The sequence below is a fragment of the Carcharhinus amblyrhynchos genome, chromosome 6 (genome assembly GCF_965287045.1).
Source record: "Carcharhinus amblyrhynchos chromosome 6, sCarAmb.v2.hapA, whole genome shotgun sequence".
Classification (NCBI taxonomy): domain Eukaryota; kingdom Metazoa; phylum Chordata; class Chondrichthyes; order Carcharhiniformes; family Carcharhinidae; genus Carcharhinus; species Carcharhinus amblyrhynchos.
This window is the reverse complement of record NC_137329.1, coordinates 45695050-45720957: the sequence shown is the minus strand read 5'-3', so window position 1 is coordinate 45720957 and position 25908 is coordinate 45695050. Positions and strand designations below refer to the sequence as shown.

Genomic DNA, 25908 nt, shown 5'->3' with positions numbered 1-25908 from the left:
AATTCCTGCTCGTGCTGTCGAAATTCACAGCTGGATGCAGCATGGAATGGCCACTGGCAAAATTGAACCTGCAGTAGAGTACGGACAAGACAAGGGTAGTCCGGTGTCAGCAGAGGGAGAATTATGTTAGCATTGAATAGGAGGATTTTAATGGTTGGTGCAGCCTAGAGTGGGTGTGTTTGGGCAAGGTGGTGGGGGGGGGGGGGGCGGGTGGTGTGTGTACAGGGGTGCTGGAGTGGGGATGTTTGGATGGCAGTGAGTTTGGGTGTGTTGGGAGGATAGGGATGCTGGAGGGAGGATGGTTGGACAGGGGGTGGGGGTGTTTGGGGAAATGAGTTGTTTTGGGAGGGGTGTCTATCAGTAGTTCCTGCTCTCCAGGATCAGTCATGCCAGTGACTGAGCTGTTTACTGCAATGATGGGGCTCAAACTGAGTAATTTGTCCCAAGATATGCAATTAAACTACAACAGCTTTGTTTGCCAACCACACATATCTGTAGCTAACATCTTAACTACCTGAAATGTTGTAATTACTGTCAGACTCTTCCATTTGGTATCCACATTGCTGAGCACAAGCACTCAAAAGAATGAAAACAAAATTCTGCAAATGCGTGCAAGTTACATCAGTGTCTGAAAGAGGAAAAATGAATAATACCACTGGAGTTCCATGGTTAGCATTCTGCTAAGCTGTCTCAGATACTGACTGACTTGCATTTACTATCTGGTGGTGTGGTCTGGCTGTTATGCAGCTGAATCTATGTGGAAGGCATCCATGGGAGTAGCAGCCTGTGGAGTGGCAGTACTGAGCAACACATCCCTGCCTTGTTTTCAGTGTGCCATTCATCGTTGAAAGTCTGTAGGAAGGTCCAGAGGAGGAGAAGATGCTTGTACTGCAGGCCTCCAATGAATGTGCTGAAAAATACTGTTGTACATGCAGTATGCTGTTTTTGTGTGGTGCAGTGGGATTGTATTTGCTGCCAGTAGCTTGTACCATGTTTTAAAGGCATTTTGAGGCGTGCAGTAATTAAATTGACGCTGCTATCAAAAACGAAGGATCAATAATTTCAGTAAAAGCTTGTCCGGAATGTCATCTTTGAATTATCTTGCTGCTTGTGGGAGCTTTGTGTAAATTGGCTGTTCAGTTTCCTACATTTTAAAACTGACCACGCCTCAAAAGTGTTTAATTGGCTGTAAAGTACTCTGAGATGTCTTTGAGATCTCTGTGTAGTTCCTTTTTCTGTATTTTGCTGAGTGTAGTTAGAAAAGCCACCTTGCGCAACCTCCTGCTTTGTCGGAGCAGTTGTCATGTAGCCACAGCAGCTGAAAGGACATTCAGCAAAACGTGCAATCGGAATGTAATAGGCTCTTGAGGAGAGGGAGCTGAATGCTGCATCGAAAATGTTACCCATCCATAATTTGCTCTCCAGTAAGACTACAGCTTGTTGCTGCCCAGTTCTATGCTTTGTGTGGTGTTCACCGGCTTGGGCAGGACCCAGTTTTTGACCAGATATTTAAGTTATGAGTGTGGACACTTCATAAGTTATTGGTGTGAAAATTGACAGAAGGCTGGGAGAGATGCTAGAGTTAATTAGCTGTCACTCTCTAAGACTTTGGGGAGTGAGCTAGGTGGGTGAGAATTGAAATAGTCTGTCGTTACTACTTTTTACATAGCTTATATACACAATTTTCTTTTCACCTCCAGCAGCCTCATTTCTTATCAGCAATGAGGCTGCTTATACAAAACATTAAGGAAATTCATTGACATTTATTATGCTTGTTGATGAATTAAGTCTATAATTTTGAATGTCCAAAATAAGATTTTAAACTATTCCACACTGCATATTCACATTGTTTTATTTACCCATTGAATTTTCTGTTTTTGTACCTTCAGTAAAGATTGTACTTGAATGCCTCAGCTTCTTTTCAAGTTCCCGGGATTGATATATTTGTCCAGCACCGGATTTCTATTTGTAAATTCTGCAGTTTGAGCATATTCATTATGCATTCTTTGTAGGAATGCAGCAGCAGCATTTGAGTTAGGCTGAAATGAGAGCGCAGTGTTGTGTTTTCAAAGGGGTTCTTAGAGTCATAGAATCGCTACTGTACAGAAAGAGGACATTGGCTCACCGAGTCTGCACCGATAACAATCCCACCCAGGCCCTATTCCTGTAACCGCACACATTTACCCTGCTAATCCCCCTGACACTTGGGTCAATTTGGCATGTCAGTCAACCTAACACACGCATCTTTGGACTCTGGGAGGAAACCCACACAGACACAGGGAGAACATGCAAACTCCACACAGTGACCCAAGGCTGGAATTGAACCTGGGTCCCTGGTGCTGTGAGGCAGCGATGCTAATCACTGTGCTGCTCTAATTCTGCCACTTGTCCATGTTTGTGCTGTTTTACCAGCGTTTCCATAAGGTGAGTAGAGACTGCCACAGATAATGGTCTAATCTTATCTTAATTTTAATTCCTCTTTAAAGAAAAGGAAATGAATTGAGTGTTGAAAGGAAACAAGCCTCTAAGATTGCTGAATATTTGCTCACCCCAAAAACGCAACCTCCTAAGGTTACTGATTTTCAAGGCCTAGATCTCTAACTCTGTAACTTAGGCACATCTCGCATATTTTAATTTTCTTTTCATTCTTGGCCTTAGTGATGTTTAAAAATGATATATAGATTAAGGAATATATAAATAAAAAAAGGATTTTCATCTCACTGAGTATGAACAGATGTGGAATTAAATCCCCAATGTACCAGTAAAAATCTCAGAACAATACTCGGACCAACACCTCTTTTGTTATAAAATATTGAATTCTTCAACTCGCTGTGAGCACTGCCTCACTTGATCTGCTTATAGTAAAATGGAGTACAGGCAGAGAGCAAAAGTTGCATTTAATTTGTTTACTCCCTTTAGCTTTAACTGGAGTCCTGGGTTTATGGGTCCCACTGGAATTTCGCAGCCTCCATTTGTAAAACCGTGGCTGTATTTTTCCCTCAGTGACCCCAGCTGTGACACTCGGGTTCAAAGATGTACAATAACCGTCAGTAAAGCAGTATCACTCTTGGCAAAGATCTTAGACAACAAGCAACTTCTGCAAGAATGATCAGGGAATTGACTGGCGTGTCGAATGTTCAAGAGGCTGGATTGGAAAAGCTTGCTGCCTGCAGCAGCACAAGGCACAGCTGTTTTCCAGTTGGTAGGCCTCACTGTAACAGTGCAGCCTGACTCTTGGCTTCCGATGGGACCATTCTCTCTCTTTTTCTTTCTTTCTCTCTCTCTCTCTCTCTCTCTCTCTCTCTCTCTCTCTCTCTCTCTTCACAGGAAATCTCTGCTTTTCTTTTGGGCACAAAATTTTTTGTCAAAAGAATGTTTGTGGAATTGGATCCTATTTTCTTTTCTCAACTCTGACCTCCTCTTGTCAAGCCCCTGGGACTGTACAATAACATATGCATTCTTTCCACTATTTATTTTTTTTTAATCCATTGTAGATTCTGCAGAATTCTGCTGCGGTGCTCAGCTTTGAAAAGGAAAAACCTCCATTTCTGCAAAGTAGACCCATTGTGTGTAGGCTGTCTGGTTAGAAATGTGCTTTAGTGGTCTAGGCTCAGGTCAACGTTTGGGTTGTGGTGTTGACTTGGGACGTTTTTGTGGGTGCAGGACTCGGTAAGTGAGGCGTTGTTTCCATAAAAGTTGCATCTGCCACGAAGGTTGGCCAGATAGCAATAATGTATTTGTCTCTTTGCTATCCTCTTCGTTCTTCTTCTGTTTCTCTACCTTCACCATCTTGTAACCTTGTTGAATTGTTTTGAAGGAGCTACCAATTGTTTAGATAAATAGAACACAGCAAACCTATGAATTATCCGAACATGCCTAGATGTCAGACATACATAAAGGGGGATGTATCAGGGAGGGAGATTTGATTGGATAGGAAACGATTTGGAATGTAGAGACTTGAAGGGAGTATAGCCAATGGTCTGTACTGGGTCTGATTTGGTTTTGGCATAGGGAGTGTGGTTGAATCCCTAGAGAGAATACATTTGCAGTTGAAGTGTGCTGTTGATAATAAGTCCAATGGCACGTGCTGGACAAGTGAACCACGTTATCTTGGGTGATGATAAGCTGCTTGCATTTTTAATAGCAGCCACCATCTGGTCACATTCCTGGCTTGCACCATTTAGATCATGGCAGGGCCTTTGAGAGGACAGGAGATGTCCTTGTTGCAGCTTCTGCTTCGCTGTTGCCATGGGATTGATATGAATCCTCCAGTTAAGCATCCAGAGAATGTGATCCGTTGGATGTTGGTGGTGAGGTGAGGTGGCTGGGACTTTCTTCTCGTGGAAGGTGGTGAACACCTGGCATTTTCTTGGTGTGAATGTTCTCTGCCGTTTCCTTGGACTGAATGTTGTCCAAGTCCTGTTGTTGGGTGGTTTGGGTTATTTTGTTATTCAGTCATGCAGTGCAGAAAAGGCCCTTTGGCCCATCGAGTCTGCACTGATAATAACCATCATTAAAGTTGCACTAATCCCATTTTCCTAGCACTTGTCCCATATCCTTGAATGTTATGATGTTTCAGGTGCTCATTTAAATACCTTTTTAAAGGTTGTAAGATTTCCAGCCTCCACTACCTTCCCAAGCAGCGCATCCCACGTTCCCAGCACCCTCTGAACGAAAACTGTTTTCTCAAATTCCCTCTGAATCTCATGCTCCTTACCGTGAAAGTATGACATCTTATGATTTCCCCCTCAACCAGGGGGGACAGCCACTTCCCAAACAATCCAAGCCTATCCCGTTTCTCCTTTTTATAACTTAAATGCTCCATCCCAGGCAACATCCTGGTGAATCTCCTCTGCACCAGAGAAGGTGCAATCACACGCCGCCTATAGTGAGGTGACCAGAACTGCCCACAGTATTCTAGCTGTGACCCAACCAATGTTCTCTATAATTACAACATAATCTCCCTGCTCTTGTGCTCTATGCCATGACTGATAAAAGCAAGTGTTCCATCTGCCTTTTTAACTACCCTTATCGACCTGCTCTGCTGCCTTCGGGGATATATGAATAAGTACTTCAAGATCCATCTGATCCTCAGAGCTTCTTAGTGTCCTGCCATTAAATAGTGCCTTGTATTGTTACTTCCAAAGTGCATCACCTCACACTTATCAGGATTAAATTCCATCTGCCACTAGTTTGCCCATCTGGTCTATCTATATCTTCCTGTCTCCTATGGCTTTTTTTTATTATTAACCACCCTACCAATCTTGGTGTCATCTGCAAACTTCCTTATCATTGCCCCAACATTCTCATCCATGTCATTTGTGTATATAATAAGCAACCTTGGTACACCACTGAACACCAGCCTCCGGTCACTCAAACAACCTTCTACCATCACGCTCTGAGTCTTATTACTAGCCCAGCTTCGGATCCATCTCAGCAAGTTTTCCTGAATTCCATATGCATCAAACTTCACAATCAGTCTTCCATGTGGGACCTTGTCAAAGGCTTTGCTAAAATCCATTTAAACTACATCAACTGCACTACTCTCATCCACACCTTCTCAATCACTATTTTGGAAAATTCTAGCAAATTTGTTAGGCATGACCTCCCTCTGATGAAGCCATGCTGACTATCCCTAATCAACCCATGCCTTTCCAAGTGGAGATTAATTCTCTCCTTCATAATTTTCTCCAACAGTTTTCCTATTACTGACGTGAGACTCATCAATCTGTAATTCCCTGGTTCATCTCTATTGTCCTTGAAAAGTGGAACCACATTACCATCCTCCAGTCCTCTGGCACGCCCCTGATAGCCAGAGAGGAATTAAAAATTTGCATCAGAGCCCCTGCAATTTCCTGCCTCACTTTCCACCACAGCCTGGGATGTAGTTCATGAAGGCAGTGGATTTGTTCACTTTTAAGCCTGTCCAAGCCTCCAGTATTTTCTTGCTTCCTATGTCAAACTGCTCAAGATTCTTAACTATCCCTTTTTGTGAATTCTGTACCTACATCCTTCTTCTTCGGAATGAGGACCAATCAGAAATATTCATCTGACACTCTTCCAGTATCCTGCTGCTTTACACACACACGTTGCCTTCTTATTCTCTAATGGGCCTGTCCTTTCCCTGGTGAACCTCTTCTCCTTAATGTATTTATAGAATATCTTAGGATTCTCCCTAGTCTTGCTCACAGGTCCTTTTTTCATGCCTTTTTTTTGCTTTTCAAATTGCTTTCTTATGTTTCATAGAATCATACAATTCTACAGTACAGAAAGAGCCATTCGGTCCATCGAGTCTCCCTGACCACAATCCCACCCAGGCCCTACCCCCGTATCCCTACATATTTACCCACTAATCCGTCTAACCTACGCATCTCAGGACACTAAGGGCAATTTTTTAGCATGGCCAATCAACCTAACCCGCACATCTTTGGACTGTGGGAGGAAACCGGAGCACCTGGAGGAAACCCATGCAAACACGAATAGAATGTGCTAACTACCGTGCTGCCCACTTCCTCTTATGCTTCCTATATTTCTCTATGGCTGCAGCTGAATTGCTCTCTTTGGACTTGCTAAGAGCTTTTCATTTTCTTATTGAGTCCTGGAAATCCAGGGTTCTCTGAATTTATTGTTCCTACACTTTTCCCCCCTAAAGGGTACATGTTGGACCTGTACTCTCCCCAGCTCCACTTTCCCACAAGGATTTGTTCCCAGTCAACTTTGGCCTTATTTTAATAAAATCTGCCTTCCCCCAATCCAAAGCCATCTTTTTCAGGCTACTTTTCTCCTTGTCCATAACAAATTTGAACTGCATTGTGTTGTTAGAGAATCATAGAATTCATACAGTGCAGAAGGTGGCCATTTGGCCCATTTGGGCCTGCACCATCAGCAATCCTTCCCAGGTCCTATTCCTGTAACCTCACATATTTACCCTGCTAACCCCCCGGCACTAAGGGCAATTGAGCATTGCCAGTCAACCTAACCTGCACATGTTTGGAGTGTGGGAGGAAACTGGAGCACCCAGAGGAAACCCATGCAGACACTGGGAGAATGTATATACTCCACACAGTCACCCAAGACTGGAATTGAACCTAGGTCCTTGGTGCTGTTTGGCAGCAGTGCTAACCACTGTGCCGCCCTATCACTAAAATGCGCCCCCACTGTCACATTGAACACTTGTCGGGGTGGCATAGTGGTGAAGTAGTTAGCACTGCTGCCTCACAACGCCAGGGACCTGGGTTTGATTCCCGGCTTGGGTCACTGTCTCTGTGGAGTTTGCATGTTGTCCCTGTGTCTGTGTGGGTTTCCTCAAGGTACTCCGGTTTCCTCCCACAGTCCAAAGATGTGTGGATTAGGTTGATTTGGCCATGATAAATTGACTCTAGGTATGGGGGATTAGCAGAGTAAGTATGTGGGACTACAGGGATTGGGTGGGATTGTTGTCAGTGCACGCTTGATGGGCCAAATTGCCGCCTCCTGTACTGTAGGGATTCTATTATTGTCCAGCTTTGTTCTCCAGATCTAGATCCAGCACTACTCCATCCTTTGGCCTTGTACATATTGATACAAAAAAACCTCCTGGGAGCAGGGGCGGGGTGCGTGCTATAATACCCTCCCAGTAAAGTGGCTGCCCTCTTTATATTCCTAGATTCTATCCACAAAAGTCTTGTTTGAAGATCCTTCCAATACATAATTTTTTCCTAATTGCAATAATTGACTTAATTAATAGCGCAACACTGCCTCCCTTTTTATGCCCTCCTCTGTGTTGGGAAGACTGTTAGAAGATAGTTGCTGCAGCAGATGAAATAGAGCTGGGGACAGCAGAAGCATCTGCCTGTGTGCCAGGCACCGCTTCAGCCCCCAGGGTATTTTAGTTCTCTCTTTGCTTCTCGTTGTCCTCAGTTTTGCTTGAAATGCATTTCCAAGTATCTATTAAATAAAAGTTATCTATAAGTTTTAATTATAGCAGCCAATAAGTCACATGCCCATGTGTGTTATACCCCTCCCTCTATAAACTTAAAGTATTAAAGACCTAACTCATCTGTGTGGGAAGTACAGTGAACTTGGCTGTTCAACTGTTCAAAGATGTGCTGGTTGGGTGGATTTAACATGCTAAATTGCCCCTTTGTGTCCAAAGATGTGTAGTTTAGATGGATTAACCAGGATAAGTGTGTGGGGTTGCAGGGATAGAATGGGGGGAAAGGGTCTGGGTAAGATACTCAGAGTCAGTGTAGACTTCCTGGGCCAAATGGCCTCTATTGCATTGTAGGGATTTTATGAATTGAGTCATCATTGAAAAACACATCCTTTTGTGATCCAAGTCTACATTTTGCATTCTGTCTCTAGAAAGAGGCATTATGTCAACATGAAATTGGAACTCTGGCTGGCTCTTCCCCTGCAGGAACACACATCAGTTGTTGAGACTAACTCTCAGCTCAGATTGCATGTTAAACCAGGGATCTCGTATTCATTGCTTTAACTATTGCTACATTGGCAGCCAGCACTTTGGCAGTTTTGCAAGTATAGAACTTCTATTTTAAGGCTGTAATGTGGTTTAAAGTTGGATTTATTTTTCTTAAGAATCACAGGTGAGAGGGGCCAAAGGAATAGTGGAGAGATTAGGTGAAGCCACGCTGGAAGTTGGAAGTCTTGGGTTGTAAAAAGAAGAAAAACTCGAGGGAGTCGAATGATTTGATAGTTTTGAGGTGCTGGGTTAGAATTCAGATTGTACTCTTGGTCTTGACAGCAAAAGGATGACAGTGGTAATGAAGAGCGAATATGTAGTTTGGCTATTTGCACTTAGGAGGGATTGACAGAGGAAAAGTTCAAAGCAGCATTCTCAAAATAAAAAGATTCTAACAGAGAACAGGAAATTTGCTAGTACTGAGTCTAGAGCTGCAACTGGCTCACACTCTCTGGGTGGCTTTCCTCACAGCTTCAAATGCAAACTGAGCCTCTACCCCTCTCTATTTCTCTTTCATTCCTAACCGCCAGCTGTTGTTTGTACAAGATGTAAATGGAGGCTCTGACTTGTTTCTCTTAACTTGTGGAAAATGGGCAGCTTCCAGTCAGGAAATCCCAGAGGCTGAGGAAACTTGCATTTACATTTTCAAAATGTTACAGGTGGCCAGGGGATCAATGGTGAGAGTCAATGGCCACAATTCACCAACCCCAGACCTCACATCAGATTCCTCCCTCCCTCCCTGAGGCACCTGTCTGCAGTCATTTCACTCTCCTCGCCTGAACCACACACAATTACTGGCCTGAATTTGACCTAAGTATTAATTCCATTCAGGCTGAACCGGCTGTGCTAGTACCCAGATGTTTTTCTCTCGCTCTCAAGCTTAATTTTATTTATAAACACTAGTTTGCCAGCTGCTGCAAGATTTTAAGAAAATCCTCTTAAAACTCCGTAGAATCATGCAAAAAAGGATGCCATTCCACCCATCTTCTATGCTAGCTCTTGGAACGGGCTATCCAATTAGTCCCACTCCTCTGCTCTCCCCATATACTGCGCATGTTTCCTTTTCAAGTGTGTATATATACAGTTTTCTTCTGGGAACCATGATTGGAACTGCGTCATCCACCCTTTCAAACAGTTTATTCCAGATTGTGACATCTAGCTGCATTCCTGGGTCTGTACTGGATACAGTAAATATTGGAAAATTGGGAGGGTTGGAGTGCCTTAAAGGAATCATCCAAATTACCCTTCCATTTGAGTAAATTACACTCAGTAAGGGACCAATAGCACTGATCAGTTGGTCTATTTGTAAACTGGTGTTGGTTAGGTGTTAAATTTGATCAAAATCCAGGAGAATTCAAACAGTAAAACGGGATCATCATTGTTGAGGGTTTATCTTAATATCCAAAAGACAGCAACTTTCCACAGAATTGATCCCTCCGTTCAGAATCACATGCTTAAGTCCTGCAGTGGATCATGAAGCCACAGCTATTTATTATGTTACAGGCTGATACTACCTGATCTGATGGAACAGTGCAGAGGGAACTTTTTATTCAGCATCCATCTGGATGTCAAGTTGATTTTTGTCCACGGTAACAGATGCAAAAACCAGTTGTATCTTCCCTACCAATATACTTGCTGAGATCTGGTAATTTGCTAGAGATTGGGAGGCTCATCTGGGACAGCTATAGGATTATTACAACTGGAATCAGGAAAATCAGGCCCTTCCTATTGTGTTTCAAAGGCTAGAAAGTGAATGGAGGTGATGTTGGGACCATCCGGCTTATCTGTGATATTCCGTTGCATGAAATTACCCAGCTCCATTCACTATCTAATCTCAAGATCACTGGCTTGAGAAGTATTGAAGGGACTGAGACTGAAGATCAGAAAAAAGACCATGTTGTGCTTCTCATCAAGTCTAATAGTGGTGTGGTATTCCTAAAGATATTCACAACAGAATTCCTGGAATATCACCTAATTTAAAGAAAATATAGATTTATGCAGTCACCAGTGGTCTACCCTGCAATTCTGTCATGGGAAGATCTCGGCTGGTGGGTAGAGATCTACCCTCCTTGCTTGAAGTAGCTGGTAATCCATTTCAGTCTGTAATTCAACATCAGCCTCTGCAGCTCTCGGTAAGTTGTTTGCAATTCAGCTTCGCAGTTTGAAGTGACTGCAGCATTTGAAGCAGGAACTTGATGAGCATTGGCTTCTTGCCAGCAAACCTAAGATGCGAATAGTGACAATCATTAAAGAACTCATTGGGAAAGGAGAGAGTGCTGCCAGAGAATAGAAAACAGTGATAGTGTGAGCTTGCTGCTTCTGTGCCTCGGGAAGTGACTGTGTGTGTTCTTGCGTGTTGATGTATTGCAGTATCTCAAGGATATCAGTCTGGGATTTTAGAATTTTGTATTTTTTTAATTTACTCCTGGAATACAAAGATTCTGCACAGGAAGGCCAGCATTTATCACTCATCTCTAATGGTTCTTATGAAGGTATGGGTGAACTGCCTTCTTGATCCACAGTTGAGCTTCTAAAATGTTGTTGGAGCTGCACTCATCCAATATTGAGTTTTCCATCACACTCCTGACTTGTGCCATGTAGATGGACAGACCTTGGAGCGAGTAGATGGGTCACTATTAGCAGAATTCCCTGCTGACTCTGACCTATTCTAGTAATCTCAGTAATTAAGTGGATGCTCCAGTTTGGTTTCTGATCAATGGTAACCCCACCCTGACTGATACCTAGTGATCGGTGCAGGCATGGAAGGCGGAAGGGCCTGTTCCTGTGTTGTTTTGTTCTTTGTTCTTTGTTCTTTGCGGCACAAACTGCTTTATTATCTGAGTTGTTGTGAATGGCATTCAAGACTCTGTTTGCGTAAATGTTCTTACATTCGTTACATTTGGCCAAAGCCTTAAATCCGTGCCTCCTAGTTCTTGTGTAATTAGCGAATGGGAATTATTTTTCCTTGTCACTACCTTACCCAAACCTGCCATAACCCTGTTCACTAAAATCTCATTTGCTTTGCTCCAAGGAGAACAAGCCCAGCATTTCCATGACTTGGAACTCTGAGGGTGATGGGAGTGACAATGGACAAAATGTCAAAGGAAAATTGGGTGGGCACTTGAAGGGAACAAACCTGCCAGGTTCCAGGGATCGAATGGGACTGAACAGATCTCACTGAGCTGCTGAATGGTGGCCTCCTGTGCTGTAAATGGCTCTTTGACTCTATTCCCACTTATAAGAACAGTACAGCACAGGAACAGGCCCTTTAACCTGTCAGACCTGCACCGATTCCTCATCCTTATTTGGATCCACTATTTATTGCCCGTAGACAAACCTTATGGAAGAACAAATCTATAGATCTTATAGGAGGAAAATCATTGAAGCAGCTGAAGATGGTTGGTCCTAGGACACTACACTGTATAATGTCCTGGGATTGAGATGATTGACCTTCAACAACCACAGCCATTTTCCTTTTGTGCTAGTTTTGACTCCAACTGATGGAGCAATTTTTTTCCCCCCTTGATTGCAGTGTTGTTAGAGCTCCCTGAAACCACATATAGCCAAATGTGGCTTTAATGTCAAGGGCAGACTCATCTCTGGAACTTGGTTCTTTTGCCCATGTTTGGATCAAGGCTGTGTGGCAGACTGGAGCCCAGTGGCTCTGGTTGAATCCAAACTGAGTATCAGTGAGTGGGTTATTGCCAAGTAAATGCTGCTTGATGACACTGGTAACACCTCTCATCACTTTGCTGAGGGCAGTCAATGGAGAGGGCACTAATTAGCCAGATTGGATTGGTCCTGCTTTTTATGGTTTGGATATACCTGGGCAGTTTTCAACTGCCGCCCAAATATCAGTGTTGTGGCTGTGCTGGAACAGCACGGCTGAAGATGTGGCATGTTTTGGAGCACAGGACATCAGCACTACGTCTGGGTTGATGGTGGGTCTATCTTGGCAGTGCACAGTGCACTCCATTGTCTGCTGGAAGGAAACCAATTAGCTGAAGACTGGCATCTATGTTGTTCGGGAAGATCAAGGTGGATCATCCACTCTGCACTTAATGTGTTAGCAACTATGATGCCTTCAACATGGTTGGGGGAGAAGGGGGGATGTCGAGCAGAGGCCGTGTAGCAAATAAGAACATAAGAACATAAGAAGTAGGAGCAGGAGTAGGCCATCTAGCCCTTCGAGCCTGCCCCGCCATTCAATAAGATCATGGCTGATCTGTTGTGGCTCAGTTCCACTTTCCGGCCCTCTCCCCATAACCCTTAATCCCCTCTCTTATCAAGAACCCATCAACCCGCTTCTTAAAAATATTTAGCGAGGCAGCCTCCACCACTTCAACGGGCAGAGAATTCCAGAGATTCACCACCCTTTGAGTGAAGAAGTTCCTCCTCAACTCCGTTCTAAACCGCCCCCCCCTTTATCTTGAGGCTGTGCCCCCTAGTCCTACTATCCTTTCTGAGCGGGAAGAGTCTCTCCACCTCTATCCTATCCATCCCATTCATCACCTTATACGTCTCAATGAGATCTCCCCTCATTCTTCTAAACTCCAACGAGTACAAGCCTAGTTTATTCAGCCTCTCCTCATAGCTCAATCCCCTCAACTCCGGTATCAGCCTAGTAAACCTCCTCTGCACTCCCTCCAAGGCCAAAATATCCTTGCGCAGGTGCGGCGCCCAAAACTTATGGAAGAATAAAGTTTTTATAGATGAAAAATCTTCTGTGATGGTGTCACAGCCTCTGGGCATCTCCAGCCACTGGAATTCCAGCTCCATCAGCTCCGTGCCAGAAATTGGCAGGGAACTGCATTTTTATTTAAATCTGAATTTAAACATAACATACAGGCCATCGAGGCCCCTCAGGAAGTCAGGGTAAGGGGTGGGGACCCTGGACGTTGCCAGCCTAGTCCCTGGCACTGCCCAAGGGGCAAAGTGCCAATATCCAGGGAGCCCATTGACACTGCCCACCAAGCATTGGGCAGAGCTGGAGGGGGCCTCTCGAGAGGGTGTAGTGGGGTGGGGGGGGGGGGGAGGAGAAGGGTGTAGTGTGGGGGGCGGGAGGAGAAGGGTGTAGTGTGGGGGGCGGGAGGAGAAGGGTGTAGTGTGGGGGGCGGGAGGAGAAGGGTGTAGTGTGGGGGGCGGGAGGAGAAGGGTGTAGTGTGGGGGGGGGGAGGAGAAGGGTGTAGTGTGGGGGGGGGGGGGGAGGAAGGGTGTAGTGTGGGGGGGGGGGGAGGAAGGGTGTAGTGTGGGGGGGGGAGGAAGGGTGTAGTGTGGGGGGGGGGGAGGAAGGGTGTAGTGGGGGGGGGAGGAGGAAGGGTGTAGTGTGGGGGGGGGGGAGGAAGGGTGTAGTGTGGGGGGGGGGAGGAAGGGTGTAGTGTGGGGGGGGGGGAGGAAGGGTGTAGTGGGGGGGGAGGAAGGGTGTAGTGGGGGGGGAGGAAGGGTGTAGTGTGGGGGGGGGGGAGGAAGGGTGTAGTGTGGGGGGGGGGGGGAGGAAGGGTGTAGTGTGGGGGGGGGGGAGGAAGGGTGTAGTGTGGGGGGGGGGAGGAAGGGTGTAGTGTGGGGGGGGGGGAGGAAGGGTGTAGTGTGGGGGGGGGGAGGAAGGGTGTAGTGTGGGGGGGGGGGGAGGAAGGGTGTAGTGTGGGGGGGGGGGAGGAAGGGTGTAGTGTGGGGGGGGGGGAGGAAGGGTGTAGTGTGGGGGGGGGGGAGGAAGGGTGTAGTGTGGGGGGGGGGGAGGAAGGGTGTAGTGTGGGGGCGGGGGAGGAAGGGTGTAGATGGGTGGGTGGTCCCACTGCCACTCTGCACTTGGTGGGACAGAGGGAGGGAAGTCAGCGATTGGGGGTTGGCCATTGGCATGGGAGTAGTCAAGAGTGTGGGATAGAGCGGTCAGGGATGGGGGGAAGGATTTGTTCAGGTGGGGGGAGGGGAGAGAAGAGGGGCAGTAATGGGGGGCTGCGGAGCTGGTCAATGATCGGGAAGCCAGCAGTGCAGGGCTACTGTGCGTGTGCCGATCTCTGCTATGACAGACCGGCACATGTGCAGTGACCCGCTCAGCACTATGTTTCTGTCTTCTCCAGGGGAATAGGCCTCTCCCGCAGATTCTTCATGAGATTCATGTCAGGACACTCTGCAGTGCGCACAGCACAGGAACATCATTTTGAAAATCCTGCTTGGAAAAAACCAGTAGGAGTTGCTCCAGTTTTTATGCAAATTCGACACAAAATCTTTTTGGGAGAATTCCATCCCAGGAGATGGCTGTGAAGGAACCGTGCTTTTATTACATAGAATGAAAATGACCAATAACCACAAGCTTATGGTGAACACAACAAGTCCCAACAGGACCCTCTCAAGGTCTTGCTTTAGACTTGGCTGGGTATATGTGCTCTGCCTGATGGGCTAATTACCAGTCCTTAGGGAGCTCGTATTGAGAGATCAATTAGTGATTCACCATGCAGATGATGGGAGTTATCATTAGGAGCACTTGAGTCTTGTATTTTGCATTCACATGCAGTGCTCTGATATCAATAATGTAGCATTCATGGAGCTGATGCCTTACTTGTATTGATCACTGTGACTGCCCATGGAAGTGTTTGCTGCCTGCTCACATGACACCAGCACACCACGGACATCCACATTGTAAAGGCACAAGAACAATGAACACAAATTCAGCAGCTTTGGTAACTGAAGTCTCTCTCTTGTGTGCTCTCTCTATGATTAACCTTTTTATTTATTTTTCTTTCTCAATAATTGAACATTTTTGTTCTAAAATGCCCAGGGATATTTATAATCTTTGATTAAGCATCTTGAAGAAGAATTTAGTTTCGTTCTAAAGTTGTAGCCTGTGGAGCTCAATTTCAATGAGCCCTGAACTGATCCTTGTTTGAAAAAGCTTCTAACCTGCAAATTTTGACACTGAATGTTCAGTCAGGCTCAGCATTGCCAATCTCTACCACATCCCTCTGCTGCCTGATATCTAGATGTATGCAGAGTCCCACAATATACATGGCAACAACTTGTGTTTATGTCGTGCTTTATATGTCCCAAGACAAATGAATAAATAAAACTGAGCCACAAGAAGATATTGGATTAGATACCCAAACCTTTGGTCAAAGAGTTTTAAAGGCAGAATCAGCAATGGAGAGATTTGGGAAAGAATTCCCAGCATTTGGGGCTTGACAGCTGAAACCATGGATCATTGCAACAACACTCCTTGTTCCCTGGTGACTATAGTACAAAGGGTTAACTGATGGGATGTGCTGATATATGATAGAGAGGTTGGAATGGTATCCAGGAATTAACTCGTTTAGATGTTTATGATGTGGAGGTGCCAGCATTGGACTGGGGTGGGCACACTATGAATATCAGGTTAAAGTCCAACTGGTATATTTGCAACCGCGAGCTTTTGGAGCTCTGCTCTCTCATCAGGTGAGTGGAGCCTAATGAAGGAGCAGCACTCCAAAAGCTCATGATTCCAAATAAGTTGAACTTTAACCTGATGTTGGGAGATTTCTTGCTATTTAGATGTTGTACTAATAAACTAGTATTCAGCAGATATTAGAGTGTGTCTACAGTCTGTCATGGAACTTGGTTTGAAGACTGATGAACACCACTTACAACATGTAAGCTCTCACATTTCTGTATTTTTTCTTCTTTCCAAACGTTGATTTTTAAAAACGCTAAGTGAAATGAGGTCATTGTAAAGTGGTTTACTTTATATCAGTCTTGTTTAATGAGTCACCAGACACGTGGTGCATTAATGCTGGTCATCAAGTGAGAGTTTTTAATCAGATGGACATTAGGACCCTGTGGCTGAGAGTGTGGTTCCACACTCTGCCACACACACAATCTGTGGACACATCAAAAGTAAGTTGAAAAACAGTCCTTAATTGAAACTTGTCACCTCGCTCTGTTAAGTTATGTGATTTAAAAAGGCCCTCATTGAAGGAAGTGAAAATGTGTTGTAATATTTTAGTTACTCCACCACAACTGGTTCCTGTGTAATGATCAGTTGCTGCTTCTAAAAATAAGTCTTTGACAGAGTTGCTGTCACAGTGCAGTTCACTGTTGCTCACCTTGGTCCTGTCTCTCAAACAGGGAGATTATTTCAGGATTCACTCCATCCCCCATCTCTTGCACATATTTTGTAACGTGTAGCGAATATGGTGACCATGTGTCACATGTTTGGAGTGTCTGAATCCTATTGCAAGGTACTTAAACATAGGTGAACAAATAGAGTGAAGTTTACTTTGAATTTCTATTTGATGATGCAGCTTCTAACAAAATAACAAAGCTTACATTGTACAGATGAGCAAAACCCTTGGTGTTGGTTAGCTCTTTCCTTCGAGTTGTCTGCTGTCCACTCTCCAAGTTTCTGAAGATGAATCTACCAAGTAGGCAGGAAGCCAAAGGCTCTTTCCACAACAGTAACTTCCCTGCCCAAGCATCACTTAACTAGTTGGAAATATTCCGCTCAAATACCACTTGTGATTCATGATATGAAGTGAAATAATTCTGGGTAAATCATTACGAGCCCAGCTGCTGGGTTGGAGATGATAGCTTTGGACATATTACTGGAGGTTTGATCATGTGATGTTTGATCACTGAAGATGTTGTTGCATTTTCCTTTAGTTGAATGTCTTAAGGACTGAATAAATTATTTCTGTCTCTTTTGTAGAATACAAAGGGAGATAATGTGACAGATTTATAAGTCAAAGCAAGTTTCCAGAGTAGTTTGTGGGATAATATTGAGTTTTTATTCTTTGTGAAGGCGAACCTTCCACTATTCCAAATTCTTTAACACTCACATTCCCAGCCTTTCCTCTTATTTTTCATTGATCTTACCCTCTGCTGTTATCCTGACCCTCGTCCCTCCTTTGTTGTCAATCAGTGGTTCATGTTTGACCTAACCTGACCTCATTTCCTGTTCAGATTTCCACATTCTGAGTAGATAAGGTTCCTGCTGAAGACAGGCATTTCAAATAAAGTTTGTACCTTTTATAACAATTGGTTCGTGGCTCAATTATTGGGGGGCTAACTAGAGTGGAATAGGATAATTTAACGAAAGATAAGGAAACATTTCACAGGAGGGTTATCTCTGAGAGACATCTTGTTTGCAGAGGCTGGCGAGAGGTCTGGAACACTGAGGTTCTGCTGAATTTAATGGCAGGATCAATGTTACTTCCCCCTCTCCCACCCCTCCACCATTTCCTATTTGACAGCTGAGCAGAGAGACTGGCTGGGTGACCAGCTTCCAGAGATTGCAGTTGGAAATGGTTGGGATGTTGATTGGGAAAGATAGTGAGGGGTCAAACTGACAATAAGGAATGAGGCAGGAAGATTGTGGGATAGATGGGCTTTGAGTAGGTGGAGGGAAAGTACTCCAGCTCCTCCTGACCCACAAGCAGTGCTATAAAATGTCTTTTTGACCAGGCAGCTCCTGCCTTCTATTTTGCTGCCAGGTTTCCCGAGCCCTGGGAAATTCAGTTGTCCAGTGTTGAAGTGAAATTTACCTTCTAACTGCACTGAAACAGCTTTACTTAGATTGTATAAAGTGCCCCATCTCTTGAGAATGGGGCATGATGACATCTTGCAATGCACAACTGTAGAAATGGCCTTCTTCGTCCCATCATAGGGGGTGGAGGTGGAGCAGAGTTCCCCTTGAACTAGCTAACAAAGTTGTGTTGTTAATGAGTCAGTCAATCATGGGATTTGTTAATAAGGTGTAACAAGTACTGTACAAAATGGTCTCTGTATAGGATCAGGCATGATTTTGAGCAGTTGGTACCAGAGTTGGGTTGCTAGTAAACTGCCAGTAAGCAACTGGCCTTATCTTTGCAGACCTGTGTGCCAATGTCATTAGGCTCTCTGGGACATTGCCTAGCCAGATGCACATTGGTGTCATTGACCTTAAGGATCTGAGCAATGGCACCGTGTGGTGTAGGGTCACCTTCTCCCTCAACCTGTTTTTGTGGACTGTTGGGAGTGGGATTGGAAACGGGAGGGCAGGTAGCTGGTGCTAGCCATTATGGGGAAGGGCGATTTGGGGTAGCAATGGCTCCTCACTTGCATGCTCCTTACAGTATTGGCAGTGCAGCAGCTGCCTGGAGACCACTTCCTGGTGGTAACTGTCCACAGTTGGCAGCTGTGGCCAATCTTTGTTCTAATAAGTTAGAAGTGTCACCAAGATGGCGCTCTCGTTCTCGCCTTTTGCGAGACGGGCAGAAGATCACTGCATCAGAAATTGTTCCGGATTTTGTTTAATAAAGTCAAAATTTAAGCAAGTAAATAAATAAAATCTGTATTTACAGAAATATTCTAAGCCTTTTGAAACAGAAGGAAGATTTATTGCAGTCGCTCGACTATATTACTCATGGTCTGAACTCAGTTTGTATATACAGAGCAATGATTTCCTCATCTGCTGGAACTTTGACAAGCAAGTGGTGTAAAGCCAGAAGAAAGGGCATGAACATGGGATTCCTGTGGTGACTCCCCTGAAGTTACAGATAAGAGAGCTCGACAGTGAAAATTCTCCTCTTTTCTGTATTGTGATTGGGTTTTAAAGGGCAGCCACCAAGCCAGAACTAGACCGAGATATTCCTCTGTCTGTTTTTGAGTCTTTGGGATGCAGCACACAGCAGTGCCAGGTTTGCTGCCCATTTGTGGAATACAAACCTTCCCTCCACCCAACTCCGGGCAGCAGCAGCACCTGATGGCCAGCTGTGGGATTGGCAGGATGGTCACTTACAGTCTGATTACCAAGGTGAGGCCTTCAGCAAACAATTTTGTTTGTTATCAAGTGGCCCCTTTTGAGTTATCTTTCTTCCTGCGTCCACCATGGTGCTGCAGATTTCCAATATGGTGACACCTGCAGATCACCCCAGTTTTTTGTGTTTTCTATTTGGTTCCCCTGGCTTGTCCCAACTCTACGCACCCCTGCCCCACATAACCACTGGTCTTTGGTGTTCAATGTTGCTTCCACTGAGCACTGACCTCTGTTGTTCTGTTAACATATATTCTGCTATCCTACCTTTGCCACTATTGACAATCTTCAGACTGTGTGTGTGTGTGTGTGTGTGTGTGTGTCTGTGTGTGTGTGTCTGTGTGTGTGTGTCTGTGTGTGTGTGTCTGTGTGTGTGTGTCTGTGTGTGTGTGTCTGTGTGTGTGTGTGTGTCTGTGTGTGTGTGTGTGTCTGTGTGTGTGTGTGTCTGTGTGTGTGTGTGTCTGTGTGTGTGTGTGTCTGTGTGTGTGTGTCTGTGTGTGTGTGTCTGTGTGTGTGTGTCTGTGTGTGTGTGTGTCTGTGTGTGTGTGTGTCTGTGTGTGTGTGTGTCTGTGTGTGTGTGTCTGTGTGTGTGTGTCTGTGTGTGTGTGTCTGTGTGTGTGTGTCTGTGTGTGTGTGTCTGTGTGTGGGGGGGGGGGGTGGGGGGGTAGCTTTCTATAAAAAAGTTTGTTCAGATCTATACAGCTGCTTTATTTTTGTATTTGAAACCACAGACTTTTTCCTGACTTTTCTGTAAGACAAATTAGAGATTTTCCCAAATTGGGAACATTCTATCAGATACATGTCCAAAGTTCCTGGGGAGAGAAGGACAGCAGATCTCTCTAGATTGTAAATCTGGAATGTACAGTGCTTGGGTCCTTTACTTTCACCAGAAGGGAAAGCTAATGGGTTAGATACACCCATTGCTTTGTACTTTCTCTGGACGCTCTTTGAATTGTCAGCAGCTATTTCTTTTAAGCTTTGGCCTGTTTTCTTGCTTCTTATCCAGCCTGTTCTCTATAGGGATGTTGACTGCCTCATCTTTTGACTTATTTGTACTTTTGGCTAACTGATGTGTGAGTCAGAAATGACACGATCACCGCTCCAATGAAACTGACTGCACTCATGTCCTTTCTATTGCTTGCATTCACGTCCTATCCCTGAAATGGGAGTGTGTGTTAAGTTGCTTACATCACTCACATAGAGCAGCCATTTAGCTTGAGGTGAAGAACTCCCATGCATTTGGCTTGATTGCGTCTCTCTCTATTCCCTCTCCCTCTACAGTAGAATCAGTCTGTAAGCACCAGCAGCCTTTCAGTAGGCAGCTGGATTCCAACTCAGAAAACATTTTGCTGAGTTTAATTCTGACTCTGAGCCCATTCTCAATGTTCACTTTGTTTCAGAAATGTAGTCAGCAGGAATAAGGGTGGCATGGTGGCATAGTGGTTAGCACTGCTGCCTCACAGTACCAGTGACTCAGGTTCACTTCCAGCCTCGGGTCACTGTGTGGAATTTTTACGTTCTCCCTGTGTCTGCGTGGGTTTCCTCCAGGTGATCCAGTTTCCTTGCACAATCCAAAGATGTGTACATTAGGTGGATTGGCCTTGCTTAATTGCCCCTTAGTGACCCAAGATGTGTAGGTTAAGGGGATTAGCCTTGGTAAATTTGTGAGATTACAGGGATAGGGCGGATGAGAGGACCTGGTGAGAGTTAGTGAAACTTAATGGGCCAAATGGTCCCTCTGCACTGCAGGGGTTCTATGAATAAGGATTATGGCTGATTTGAGTGTGCTGAGAACAAATGTAGTGTCTCAAAACCTCCCTTACTGAGACAAACTAACAGGGAGTGTGTGTGTGTGTGTACACAAAATCTCCATTTAGATATTTATCTGGGAGATAAACTGTGGAATATACTGTTCTGTAGCCAGTGTAACAGTGTGTGTCTGTGAGAGCTGAATAAGACGTTATTAGCCTGAATATAGAGCAGCTCCTAACGGTCTGAGCCTCCTGCACTGCCTTTGTATCAGTGGACTGGGACCTGTTGATGTTGCCATGGGCAGTCCTCCCAGCTCCAACGCTCAGAGTGGAATGATCCCTGTGCTGATTCTTGACTGTGACCCCCAGTGATCACATTCCTGTGGATCACAGCTCCGGGGGCTGGTTTGAAAGTCTCTGGTCTCTGGATCAAACTGTGGCTGGCTTCCTTCACCCTTCAGTATCTTGTGCTCTGTATGACTCAGCTGCACAATGAACAAGCTCCATCACTGTGGGTATTTTCCACCCCCTACCCCCTATAATATTGTTTAATAAGATGGTGGGTTGGCTGAATGAACAGATAGTGGGTGGTTGATATCAAGCTTGGGTTTAAAAAGCCTGCAGATTATAGATTGAGGAAAAGAAATAATTCACCAACTTCCTGGGGAGAAATGAGTTAGTTGACCACTGTGTGGTGGAGAAGGAAAGTTTATTTATTAGTGTCACAAGTAGGCTTACATTAAGACTGCAACGAAGTTGCTGTGAAATTCCTGTAGTCGCCACGCTCCGGTACCTGTTTGGATACACTGAGGGCGAATTTAGCATAGCCAATGCAAATAAGCAGCATGTCTTTCAGACTGGGAGAAAACCAAAGCATCCGGAGGAAACCCACACAGACACAGGGAGAATGTGCAGACTCTATACAGGCAGGAATCGAATCTGGGTCCCTGGTGCTGTGAGGCAGCAGTGCTAACCACATAGAACTGATGGAGGGAGGAGGAAAGATTAATTAATTTTTTTTCAGTAACTCGTTTAATTCCCTGACCTTTCTCTTAATTCATGTAAATTGGCAATGAGTATTTGCATCATATGTGAGTCAATGAACCAGTATTTCTAAATCTCTGGGCATATTCCATTATTTTTGGATATAATTATGTAAGAAATATTGAAATTAGGAAGATGGAGTGCAGTCTACATGCTGCTGTAAACGGTTTGACACCCAGAGGAATGACAGTGCAGGGGGTGGGGAGAACAATTACTTGGACCTTTTAAAAAGGCTATGAAAGCTGTGGTGGAATTGCTTGCAGTTTGTCAGTGCAGATGGGAGAAGAATGGCTGGGTCACTGGGTTATTGTCAAGATGATGAAGCCTCAGTATTATACTTCCAGCAGGAGGCAGTGTCTGCCTGAGAGAAAGAACTCTGGGGATAAAATCCCCAGATGTCTATTAGATCTATGGTGTGTGCTCGCCATCTAGCGTTTACCATGGGAACTGTCTTGATCTGGTTTTGGAGGGGGGTTTATTTTCAGTAAAATGCCACAGACTGTAGCCAACGTTACCTTCACTGCTCTATAATTGTTAGTCCTTGTTGATGTGTGGACCCACAACTGCCCCCTCTATTTCTTTTTAGGTAGAGTTTGTTCATTTTGTTTTACCCTTCTCTCTTTTATTTCCCTTTTACGTTTCTGCTATTCTTTCACTCTCTTCCCTTGCTCCCTTTCTCTAGTGTGGATCTTTTACCTTTTGTTTCATGGTCTATTTCTTCACTTTATTGTGTTCTCTTTAACCCCTACCCCCCCCCCCCCCCCCCCCCCCCCCCCCCCAAGTTCTTTTTCCCTTGTGTCTCCAAGCCTCTTTTTCTCTCTCACCCATTTCCTTCATTTCTCTCTCTCTCATTGCCTCCCCTCTTATCTGTTTGTAGTTTTTGTACCTTGACGCAGCGCTGTGTTGTTTAGACTGGGATGGACCTGCTCCAATGGCCTGGCTACATGAGTTCCTGTTTGTCTTTCTCTCAGGGATCAGAAGCCAGCAGCTGGAAGCCAGTGTTTTGCTGGGAAGCGAGTGCTGGGTACCTGGAAGGAAGTGATGCCTGTGGATGATGAAGCAGGCTCAGAGCAGCACGCAGCAAACCCTCAGCAGGAAAACTCCGAGCCCATGACTGAGGAGATGCTTCGCAATGCCTACCACTTGTCCCGGTTACGCAGTTCCTCTGTGGAAATCCGGGAGAAAGGATCGGAGCGGCTAAAGGAAGAGCTGGCGAAGGCGCAGAGGGTAAGAGGGCACAACCCCGTGTGATCTTAGTTTAAAGTTTATTTATTAGTGTCACAAGTAGGCTTACATTAACACTGCAATGAAATTACTGTGAAAATCCACACGGAGTGGCCACACTCCACCTGCTCAGGTATACTGTGGGAGAATTTAACATGGCCAATGCACCTTACCAGTATGTCTTTCGGACTGTGGGAGGAAACCCACACAGACACAGGGAGAACTCTGTGTAAACTTCGCACAGTGACCCGAGGCTGGAATTGAACCCGGGTCCTTGGCACTGTGAGGTAGCAGTGCTAACCACTGAGTCACTGTGCCACCCTAAAGCCGAGCTTCAGCTGTTTGTACTAGAGTGACTGAATCCAATATTTCACTGTGGATGGAGATGACAGATGGGAGATGTGTAATACCAGCATTGGGTAGCACACTGGTTAGCACTGCTGCCTCTCAATGCCAGGGACCTGGGTTCAATTTCTGGCTTCGGTCACTGCCTGTGTGGAGTTTGCACATTCTCCCTGTGTCTGTGTGGGTTTCCTCCCACAGTCCAAAGATGTGCGGGCTAGGTTGATAGGACATGCTAAATTGACCCTAGTTTCGGGAGGGATTATCGGGGTAGATACGTGGGATAGGGTGGAATTGTTGGCTGGATGGCCTCCTTTTTGTATTGTAGGGATTCTATGTTTGGACAGAATAAAGTAGGAGCGATGGAGTTTGGAGTTTCAAGTCCACTATATAGTCTATGTGGAGTTTGCACGTTCTCCCGATGTCTGTGTGGGTTTCCTCCGGGTGCTCTGGTTTCCTCCCACAGTCCAAAAGACGTGTATATTTGTTGTGCTAAATTGTCCCTTTAATGTCCCAGGATGCGTAGGTTAGAGAAATTAGCAAGGCAAATATGTAGAGTTACTGGGATAGGGCCTAGATGGGATTGTTGTCGGTGCAGACCTGATGGGCCTCATGTCTTCCTTCTGCACTGTGGGGATTCGATGATATCGTTATCAATTTGTGAGGAAGGAAATGTTATCGCATCATTCTTGGGCATATAATATTTCAAACTGAAAGCGGTAGAGAAATCTTATACTTTCTATCTGCATTGCAATGTATCTAAAGTTTTTAGACCAGCCCATCCGATTTGAAGATGTTACACAAATATTACATTTAAAACGAGCAACTGCTCCCAAATAAATCAATGATCACCTTTGAAAAGCATAAAAGTACAACTGAAAATCAGTCTTTTTCTAGGCTCGATAACCTCGAAGTTGGGTGGGGGGGAGAGGAGCCTGAGGGTTAAATAACAACTACCAGTCAATGGATGAAGCTTCCTAAGACCTGTAGTTAGCCTTTAATTGAGCTCATGAAATATCCATTTCCTATTTGACTTTGTAACTGGAGTGTGAAAATCCAGTTTGAGTGTAGCTCCACTGACAGCAGCACATTCTACAATGTGTATAACCTTCCTGGCCAACAACACAGCTGATCCTCTGTGCTGGACCAGGATGCTATTTGTGTTCATTTTAACGTGTCACCTTTTTCAATGATAATTCCTCCCTTCAGTCTTCAGTAGTTAAGTTATTCCGGGCACAGTTCTCAGATCCTGTCCATTCTTCACCATGAGTCCAGACATTGATTTCTGATAACTCCTCCCATTGTGGTTGAAGCTGGGCGAGGCGATGGCCGAGTGTTATTATCACTAGACTATTAATCCAGAAACCCAGCGAATAAAGTTCTAGGGATCTGGGTTCAAATCTCGCCACAGCAGAAGGTGCAGTTTGAATCCAGTAAAAGATATCTGGTATTAAGAATCTGCTGATGACCATGAAACTATTGTCGATTGTTGGGGAAATTCCCACCTGGTTCACTAATGTCCTTTTGGGGAAGGGAATCTGTCATCCTTACCTGGTCTGGCTGACACGTGACTGCAGACCCACAGCAATGTGATTCTCAACTGCCCTTGGGCAACTAGGGCTGGGTCATAAATGCTGGCCAGCCAGCGACGCCCATGTCCCACGAATGAATTTAAAACTCCTCCCCTCCCCTAATATCCATGTACACAAATATTTACCGCCCAGTGTGCCTGTTGGTGATTTGGAGCTTGAGGCCAAGGCCATTGGTGTGAAGAAGAATGAGTGTCTGTCTGATCCTGGGTGTATTAAGCTAATTTAGTACAGAGTGGGTTAGAGTCTGGAGCCAGTTCTGGTTCAGCGCTGAGCTAGACGATACATTTGCCCCCTGAGCTGCTGGGGGTGAGGGGTTGGGAGAATGGCAGTCCCTGCTGACGTGACTGTGTGATGTGCCTTCCTTCCCTGTTCAGGAGCTGAAGTTGAAGGATGAAGAATGCGAGAAACTGTCTAAGGTGCGGGAGCAGTTGGAGCAGGAACTGGAGGAGCTGACAGCGAGTCTCTTTGAGGTACTGCCAACTTCCGGCAGCAGGATGTCAGATTATTAGTTGGATAGACTTCACCCAATTCCTGGGTGGCTGATGCCTGAGCGCCCTCTTCTCTGGGCAGTGGGTATCTGAGGGATCCTGATTTTACCAGGTGCATGGCACCCATGGGTCACTCTGCCCAAACATGTGGTGCCGGAGGATTCAGTCAAGTGGGTTTGGTTCAGGGTGGTTGCCAGTGAATGACTATCTTCTACATGTGTAGAAGTTAAAAAGTTCAGATTGAAGT

The 25908-nt window shown here is 45.2% G+C and overlaps 1 protein-coding gene across 5 annotated transcripts in view; it reads left to right on the top strand.

Annotated features, from left to right (window-relative positions):
• The window catches only part of rab3il1 (RAB3A interacting protein (rabin3)-like 1), a 74132-nt gene that overhangs the window by 26034 nt on the left and 22190 nt on the right, over positions 1-25908 (top strand). For all 5 annotated transcript variants that reach the window (XM_080190350.1, XM_080190349.1, XM_080190347.1 and 2 more), the window contains exons 2-3: positions 22987-23242; positions 25548-25643. In XM_080190350.1, coding sequence (XP_080046476.1) covers positions 22987-23242; positions 25548-25643 — 352 coding nt within the window. The remainder of the gene's footprint in view (positions 1-22986; positions 23243-25547; positions 25644-25908) is intronic.